Source organism: Epinephelus fuscoguttatus, linkage group LG16, assembly GCF_011397635.1.
Source record: "Epinephelus fuscoguttatus linkage group LG16, E.fuscoguttatus.final_Chr_v1".
Taxonomy (NCBI): Eukaryota; Metazoa; Chordata; class Actinopteri; order Perciformes; family Serranidae; genus Epinephelus; species Epinephelus fuscoguttatus.
This window is the reverse complement of record NC_064767.1, coordinates 15,942,343-15,951,035: the sequence shown is the minus strand read 5'-3', so window position 1 is coordinate 15,951,035 and position 8,693 is coordinate 15,942,343. Positions and strand designations below refer to the sequence as shown.

Sequence of the window (8,693 nt, the reverse complement as noted above, 5' to 3'; positions counted from 1 at the left end):
TCTAATTTTTCTTTTTAATTTCTTTTTGTCAAGCTCTTCTGTGTTTAAGTCCAATTTCTCATGTTACAAATTTTTAAGCTTTATTTTACACTGGCACTAAACCTGTTGGCAAAATGTAAAATTAACCTAACTTACTCTAAAAACCATATTTCTACATTAAACTGACCGCTGTGTGGGACCGCGTACTACTTTACTTATACTTTCCTGTCATGCTTGAATAGGAAAAAGATGATTTGTCCAAAAATCAGTTGAAAATTTGGTTGAAAAATTTCTATATAAAAAGGTCTTAAAAAACTAAACCTAACTTACAACTTAAATTAAAATTAACTTAAATTTAAGTGTATGTTACCTGTAGACACTCTGCTTACATTGCCGTGTTTTGAACGGAATTGTGAAAATTGACAATTGTCACAATGCACTTACACTGAGAGGTTAATGTTACGTAATTATTGGGAGCTTGCCCCTGAATTTTATGTATTACTGTATATTATTTCTGGACCAAGCCATTTAGTCAAAATACATACATTGTAGAAAACCCCACAATAATAAAACAAAAAAAAAGAAGCCATCTCAAGCCAGACAAAGAATTCAAGTTAATTTAATGTGATATGATCCAGCCCATGCTTTTAAGTATGCAAAAGAAAAAAAATGGCTCAATCAGCTTTTAATTTTCTAGCGGCATTATTCGGTGCATCTTATTCAGGAATAAATATTCTGACAATCCAAATAAGATCCACAGCTAACCTGAATTTTAACAATTCTTACTCATTCAATAAAACAAAAAGCTCTCGTCATATAAAAACATGATAAACTGTTTTATAAAACGATAAATACAGTACAAATTGAATGTCATGTGAAAGTCAGGATCGATCAAGTCGATCATGTCAGCACCAAATAAAAATGGAAATGATGACATCAGCATCAATACAGCATTCAAGGAGGTTACTGTTGTGCAAGTTGATTCAAAATTGACATTTTTTTCTTTCCCCTTATCGCACCAGTATACTGGGTCTAACAGAGCTGTTAAATTACAGCTTTACAGTGTCTTACAGTGGGACTAAGATCTCCTCCTTTCTAACATGTGAAAAACATACTTCCGTAGAACGTCTGCTTTCTGTCTGACAACTTGAACTCTAAACCTTCAAAGAACAAATAACCACTTGTGAAACCAGTTTAGTTCTCACTGCCATTAACAGTTGACCCAATTCATTCACCCTAATCAATTAATGCGACAAAAATGCTCCAAAGCATAGTGTAAACTTTGTTGTATTTGATTGCAAAATAATCATCTTAAGCTTCCACTGGAAGAGGCGTCCCTTTAAAAGCACCAATCACATGGCTCAGTGGTGAGGATAGAATACCTGGAAAATAAGAAACACATTTTTAGTGAGATGAAAATGGACAATTCGGTTAGTTAAGTCTGCAAAATATTCTCAGTAATGCATTTTAAATAAGTGCTGATACTTAATTCTAAGTATCTAAAGAGACAAAATCATGTGTCTACAAGCCTGTGTTTGTGTGTAAAGGGTTAATTTAAGGCTCATATACATACTGCCTTTATGAACAAAAATAGATCCTTTCATTTCAAAATTTGTCACTGTTACTGCCCACATATTTCCGTCCATCCCTTACGACATGGATACATTCACTAGAGGTCAATCAAGGGTCACGGTCTCCCACAGACCTCTACTTTTCCTTCTCAACCCTCCAAGTGACATGATTACCCTTGCAATCTGTTCCCAGCTGATCTGTCATAATGTTTTGTCCCTGTGCCCGGGCAAAATAACATCATCAAGATGTTAAAAATCACTGAACTGCTTGCATAATCTCTCCCCAAAAAGTACCACTGTTTGTCTCAGAAAACATACTCAAACATGGACGACATGAACGCAGAGTACGGACAGAAGGCTCTGTCTGTGTCCGTACCTAACATTGAGCATAAATGAGCCTTTAACTTACCTTTAGTTTAGTGTGTCGAGTGAGTTGGAAACCGTCTTCTGCCAGGTTTGAACTGAAGGACTCTTTGCCGTGACAGTCTGAGCTGAGTAGATCTATAAGACTGGCCGTGCCTGCTGAGGTAGTGTTGTACCCGCTGTCCACCTGAACACACACACAAAAAGTAGTTCATTACAAATATGCCGTTGACAGACCAGAATAAATTGGATTAGATGAAAATGGATGAAATTGCTGACACGAACCTGCATGCTGGAATCGTAGCGTATGCTGCTTCCCTCTGCCAGAAGAGATACAAACATCTGAGAGCTCTCTGTCGCCGACACATTGCCCATGCGAGAGCTGGTCAGCTGTCCTGAATGATTTCCACTTTCCTCCTCTTCATCCTCCAACCTCCCCTCTGATTCCGTCTCCTTGCCTTCCTCCATTTTCACAGGTTCCATAGGATTCAAACAAACTCTCTCATTGTCAGCGGGGTGAGCGCTGCGGGCCAGGGGCGAAGCTGGATCTAGCTCCATAGGGGGCAGAGAAGAGGAGGAGGAGGACGAGGAGGAAAAGGGGAGTTGATCCTCAGCTTCCTGATTGTCTTGGAGGTTAGGGTTGAGGATCGGGGAGATGAGGGGAGGGGAGGCCCAGCAGCGGACTCGGGGCCGGGGCTTGGGTCTGGCATTGTGCTGGGGCTCGGTGTAACAGTGGTGCTGGTGTGGGGAGCAGCTACGAATGGGAGAGCAACCCTCGACAAATGGACTCTCGTTGCAGGAAGTGCCATCTACGTCCAGGGGAACGCTGTTTGGAGTCAAGTTGCTCGGCTGCTTCCTCTCAGCTAAAGAAGGACCACAGATTCAGATTGAAGAGAAACTTAGTTAACATTACCACAGAGTCTTTTTTAAAATATTGTATGTTGTAAAACCCTATCGTAAAAAGTTTTTGAGTTACAAAACAAATAGTTTACCTGAACATGTGGGTGTGCGTACTGCATGTGCAAGAATAGGAGAAATTGTGGGGGAGACAAGACCAGCAGGAGACGACCTATCAGGGAACAGAGGACTGGTGATGCTGCCGAGGCTGCAGTCCCGGAAGCAGCCATGCTGGATGGGACTGGATGAGAACTGACCCTATAATTTAACACAAGAGAAATACATTTTTGTTTAATGGTGTTTTTGTTTATTAACTTAATGAAGAGTTTAATCCAAATACAAAAAAATGTTACTGCTTATGAGCATTCACCAAAGTCTGCAGTACTCTGGTGCTGAAAAGATTAGTCAATAACAGAAGGTGGATTATCAAAATAATTATTATTTGCATCACTATACTCACTGTAGAGGGAGTCGGAGCCAAAACGCTGCGGGGCAAAGGGGAGGAAAAGATAGATGATAAAGCTTCTCCCTCCGAAACTGCAACCCCTCCCTCAGCTTCCTCTCCTCGGTTCAGAGAAAGCCTTTCCTGCCTGGCATAGCTTCTCTCTGGACTTGGTGGACTGGAGCTGTCAGAGCCGCTGTAAGGGCCCTGGCCATCAAGGAAGAGTTTTCGTCTTAAGGAGGAGGAACTGAGACTTTCCTGCACAGCATCACACGGTTCCTCGTAGCGGTAATGATCCCCTGAGGAGAGGGAAGAAACAGACAGACAAACGTAGTCATTGGAATATGTCAAAGCAGACTCTGTGATTTGATTGTGCCGGCATTTATTGGAGGCTTACCTAGTATTTTCTCCAAATCAAAAGCCAGAGGTAATGAAAGAGTTGTCTGACACGCAACTGTAAAAGAAACATAATGAAGAGAGATTAAAAAAACAAGCTGTAGATAGAGAAGGAAAAAAGAAGAGATGAGTCACTGTTACAAATTTAGAAGACACCTACCTGAGATTTTTTCTGGCTCCTCTGCAATCATTGTAGACTTCAAATCTACAAGTGCAAAGACACAGAGTTACATACACACAAAATGCTTAAATAACATAGAAAATGAGAATACAACATGAAACTTTTGACAATAAAAGACTTCAAAGGATCAAAAATTAATAGAAACAATAAGATCATTTACTTTTCGTATAGATCTGGGGGCCTTTACGGGGGTCTGGTGCTGCCCAGGGCGAGGGCACGATGGTTCCTTTGGTGAAAAACTTAAATGGGAGACAAAGCAAATATTACAATCTATGAATCATCAACATATTCATTTCTCTATTATTAAACAATAGGATTAGAATCACATACCTGCTCGATAGCATTCTGACGCTTCTCCTCAATGTCAGAATCCATCCTAGATGTTTGGTAGAAAAAAAATGTCGCTTTAATTACCAGTTACCTTATCATAATGCCATCCTTATTACCTATATATCTACCATGACTGCTGTGTTGCATTACATACCTTGTCTGGCTGAGGTAAAAAGACTGTCGCTGGATGTCCTCGGGGTCTATGTAGACAGGGAGAAGGCTGGCCATTTCATCAATAGACCAGTTAAACTTGGGTGGAGTCTGAGGGAGAAACAAATGAGGAAGTGAGGAACAACACTACACATAAGTAGAAAAAAATGTATGGACACAATACAGCATTTAGATTTGCAATGGGAGATGTGTCACATAGTAGTAGACCTAAAGGATTTGAGGTAGAAGGTGTAAGGTGTGTTCAAACTTACAGCTTTACAAGGCTTGGACTTGAAGACAGATGGGCTTGGCACCAGGGATTCATGAAGGTGGTGGTAGTCATTGGGACTTTCAAAGGGGTTTCTAATGGATGGTCTGCCTGGAGTCTCTGGAGTGATTTGTAGCTCAATATGGTCCCCCATTTTACCTGAAATATTCCTGTCAGCATAAAGGAAAATGACATTTCAGACATGACACACTCAAACAACAGCTTCTATTTCATTGAAAGGCGAGTCAATTGTTGAAATTAGTCGGTTAGCTACGTTACTTTTCCTGTTTCTATAGCGTTAACAAGCCTTCGAAGCTATTAATGTGGAAGGAATTTGGTCGCAGCGTCACGTTTCCTCCTTTTCTTTATCATAACACCCCACTTAACGTAAAAAAAATAAATAAAGTACATTTAAGTATTAGACATATAACAACCTGCTGTTGGTACTTACAGTTGTTAATGAGCCAGGACTTTGAACACAAAGCTAAAATCCTCCTTCATTGAAGAGTCGGCAAACAATCAGCAACGAGAGGGTTCAAACGTTTATTTCAATTTCGCCCACACTGCCCACCAACCAATAGAAACGTTGCAGGAAGTTGTTGGGAACCAATCAATGAAGAATGTCGTCACTTCCTCCTCCAATTTCGTTTGTCAGTTTAGCAAGCAGGGAAGCTAGCTAGCTAGCTGCTAATATCGTCCCGAATTTAATGTGTTTTTGTAATTTTTGGAGATCGTGTCTAACATGAAAACGAAACGTTTAACTTCTGGCTGAACTGTTTTAAAATAACATAATCTTGAATCGCATCAGAGACCTCTTCAAGTCTTATTTGTTAGCCGCCAGCTAGCTAGCGTTGGCTAACCATATCCATTCTACACCATGGCAAGTGCAGCAAATGCAAACTTAAACGCAGTCCGGGAGACAATGGACGGTAAATATATATTTATACACATGCAGCAGTTTTTGTATTTGTAAAATAGCGTCAAACTCTGTTGCAAATAAATCGGGCTTTTCTGCTAACCTTTAGCTTGTTTGTGATCGTATTGATAAACTGAATTTTTGCATATCCTGCACAAACCTGCACAGCTCTCTAATCCTAAAACAGCCGTATAGTGCATATTTTTTTATAATTATATTATTTATTGTATTAATTATTATTATTATTATTATTTTATGTTATTATTTAGTTCTTAACCCTTGCAGTGCATTTATGTTTATTTCGTCTTAATGTGTTTATTTTAAGTACTAAACACATAGGCCAATTACTTGTATGTGATAACCTACATACTTGGCAATAAACCTTATTCTGATTATCATAACAGATTGTGTAGGGCAGGGGTGTCCCAACCTTTCGTTAATGGGGGCCACATTAGATAATTTGAAAATATCTGGGGACCAGCTGCCTCTCATATCCTATGGGTTATTTTATTCTTTATGAATCACATATAAATGAGACAATGCAACTGTTCATCTGTCAGCGAAAAAGTATTAAACTTTCTAATGCTACTGAAAGCATTGGCCCTCACTGTCGACTTTACACTTCTTTGCTGTGTCCATGTCTGACCCCTAGCAGGAAACGTCAGCTATTAGGCAGCAGTTTGTTTGCTTGTTTACGTTGTGTTCATGAAACACATTAGTTCCACCTGCATTGTTTGCACTTTGTGCATGTCTACCAACTGTATTATAGTTTTTCCATTGTAACTTGAGTAGAAAAAATACGAGGTGATCTTGTTTGATTAGCCAACATTGTGTGTTGGGCCACATACAGTATTTTGAAAGGCACGCTGCAGGCCATTAAACCCAGTCCCGAGGCCCTGGTACAGGGCATACTGCAGTTAAGTTTTGTCTTGTCTTTGTCTAGAAAATGTATCTTAACTCGGGTTACTTGTCACCTTCTTCCACCAGTGCTTCTGGAGATCTCCAGGTTGCTGAACACAGGTTTGGACATGGAGTCTCTGTCCATATGTGTGAGACTGTGTGAGCAGGGCATCAACCCAGAAGCTCTGTCTGCTGTCATCAAAGAGCTGCGTAAAGCTTCTGAAACACTAAAGGTACAGACACTTCATAAATTGTCTAACCAACACATAAACAAACATCCTTAACTTGCAATCATATAACAGGGAGAAATGCAGAAAACCCTCATATTTTAGAATGTGTAACCAGCGTGTTGTGCAGTGTTTGGTATTTTTATAGGATAAATAAGTTTACATATGATAGATTTATTGAAAGTCATACATTTTCTGTTGATCAGCTAATGACTGAATCCAGCACTTATAGCACTTACTAGTTCCAGCACTTATTCAGATGTTGAGCTGATGACGATACAACAGCTTACACCAGCACTGATAATTGCTGTCAAACTGAAAGTTGAGATGCCTGCAGCTGCTGTACATCGTGGTCTTGGTTCTGCAACCAAGGTGTCTCCTAACACGGAAAACTGTCAACAAAGCTGTTAGATGTGAATGTTTCCAGTGAGATGGTACAGGTTTGGGTGATGTGACATTAAAAAATGCGTCAGCCATCAGAGATTCCATTAATACCGAGGTATCATTTCCTTGAGCATCATTAGCAGCATCAGGTCATCATGAGCAATGTTGCTTATTGATGGGCATGACTGCTTTTACAGCAGTATTGGATTTATATGATTTTTGCACAAATCTGTGATGAGGTATATTAATTCTTCAGGTATTAAGTCGACTATGCAAAGAATACACACTGGTTGTTTATTGGTTGTTCTGTCCACAAACACTTGATTTTCCAGAAAATGTATTGTAACACAATGTAAAATCACACACACTTTACAGTCTATCCGTCTCCATCTCCTAACATGACATTATCTTGCTCAAGTTTCATTCTGTTTGGACTGTTGAATTTGGCCACCTCTTATGTCACCATCTGTTAAATGTTTTCCATGAGCATATGCACTCATGAACCTTAATATCTGTTTTTGTGCTAAACAAAATAATAAGATAATATGAGTGTTAGAGGACTCTCATCTTCTGAGTGCCTTAATCATGAGCGGAATATTTCAGTCACTACTGAGGACAACTGGTAATAGGAAAATATGTTGTTGTCCAGGCAAGAGGGAAAGTTGTCATCACAGAGGGCCAGGAAAAAGTAAAATATGCACCATGTGATGTATTAAAATTTGTTTTGGTGTAGCTTTTTTTTCCCCACATATAGCAAACTCCCGGGAGCCATTTCCCTCCCATTTATTTTCTCTCAGTTTTGCAAACATATTTGACCTGTGCACAGTTTTAGCCAGTCCACAAAGCAGGTGTAATTTGATTATAAGAAAAAAACCCCACTATGTTTATTTTTTCTTTCAGGCGTCTGAAAACTGCACTAACTGAAGGTGCAGCCTGGTCTCCTCTGTTTGAACTTTAACGGGATCATGCCCCGTTCCTGGATCTGTACCTATGACAGGCTCTCCAGCCAGTCGGACTTGCCTGTGTGTTTGCACTCTGTCCTCTGCGTCTCCTCGGCGACGAACCGCTCCTGTCCTGTGCTTTGACTTGTGTCTTGAGTTTTTGTGTGGAGCTGTCAACCTCAGTCCTCTCCCGAAACACGAGTCTTCTCCCGATACGAGACCATGCTCGGCCATTCTGCCTCAGATTTGCAAGATTCTCCTTCAGCCATTTGTTGCATCGATATCCTGCCTTAATTTAAGAGCATACTTCTAATTTCTGATAGTCGGCTTGTGTCGCACTTTTCATGAGGAAATGTTTTTTATGATGTTTTTTGTTAGGACTTGTTTTTAAGTTTGTGTAATGCATTTTCAACCTAATCCTTTTGCGATTTCCATTGTCCATTTAACCATCAATGATGGAACAGCCTAAATTAAAATGTTACAAGCAACGGCCACAAGGTGGTGTTGTGTCCTTCTTATTTTCTAAGGTGTAGGTATTCAGTGGGTGTTCTAACTATGCAAGTTTCTTATCTCGTAGTATTCCTGATGTTAAAGAGCAGTTGAGTAGTTATTTTTTTCAGGTACTTTTTAAATCACATGTTCCCTTATTTATTTACAATGCTGACTTTTTCTGTGTTGCCTTGATCCCATTGTAAAACACAGCTAAACATTTTTCCTCAGTGATGTAATTCTTGCAGGCTTTCAAATA

The 8,693-nt window shown here is 39.7% G+C and overlaps 2 protein-coding genes across 2 annotated transcripts; one reads left to right on the top strand and one right to left on the bottom strand.

Moving 5' to 3' along the window:
• Nucleotides 1–582: 582 nt before the first annotated feature.
• On the bottom strand, nt 583–5,135 carry bora (bora aurora kinase A activator). Its single transcript, XM_049599741.1, has 12 exons — nt 5,029–5,135; nt 4,582–4,747; nt 4,314–4,420; nt 4,160–4,205; nt 3,990–4,068; nt 3,809–3,853; nt 3,650–3,706; nt 3,271–3,551; nt 2,906–3,068; nt 2,199–2,776; nt 1,960–2,100; nt 583–1,361 (listed from the first exon to the last, which is right to left on the bottom strand). Exons 2-12 carry the CDS (start codon nt 4,729–4,731, stop codon nt 1,341–1,343), a joined length of 1,668 nt encoding a protein of 555 aa, XP_049455698.1. The 5' UTR covers nt 4,732–4,747; nt 5,029–5,135; the 3' UTR covers nt 583–1,340.
• Nucleotides 5,136–5,205: 70 nt separating this feature from the next.
• Nucleotides 5,206–7,996, top strand: mzt1 (mitotic spindle organizing protein 1). The gene is made up of 3 exons (XM_049599767.1): nt 5,206–5,506; nt 6,481–6,626; nt 7,905–7,996. The coding sequence occupies exons 1-3, from the start codon at nt 5,455–5,457 to the stop codon at nt 7,926–7,928; spliced, it is 222 nt and encodes a 73-aa protein (XP_049455724.1). The 5' UTR covers nt 5,206–5,454; the 3' UTR covers nt 7,929–7,996.
• Nucleotides 7,997–8,693: the final 697 nt, after the last annotated feature.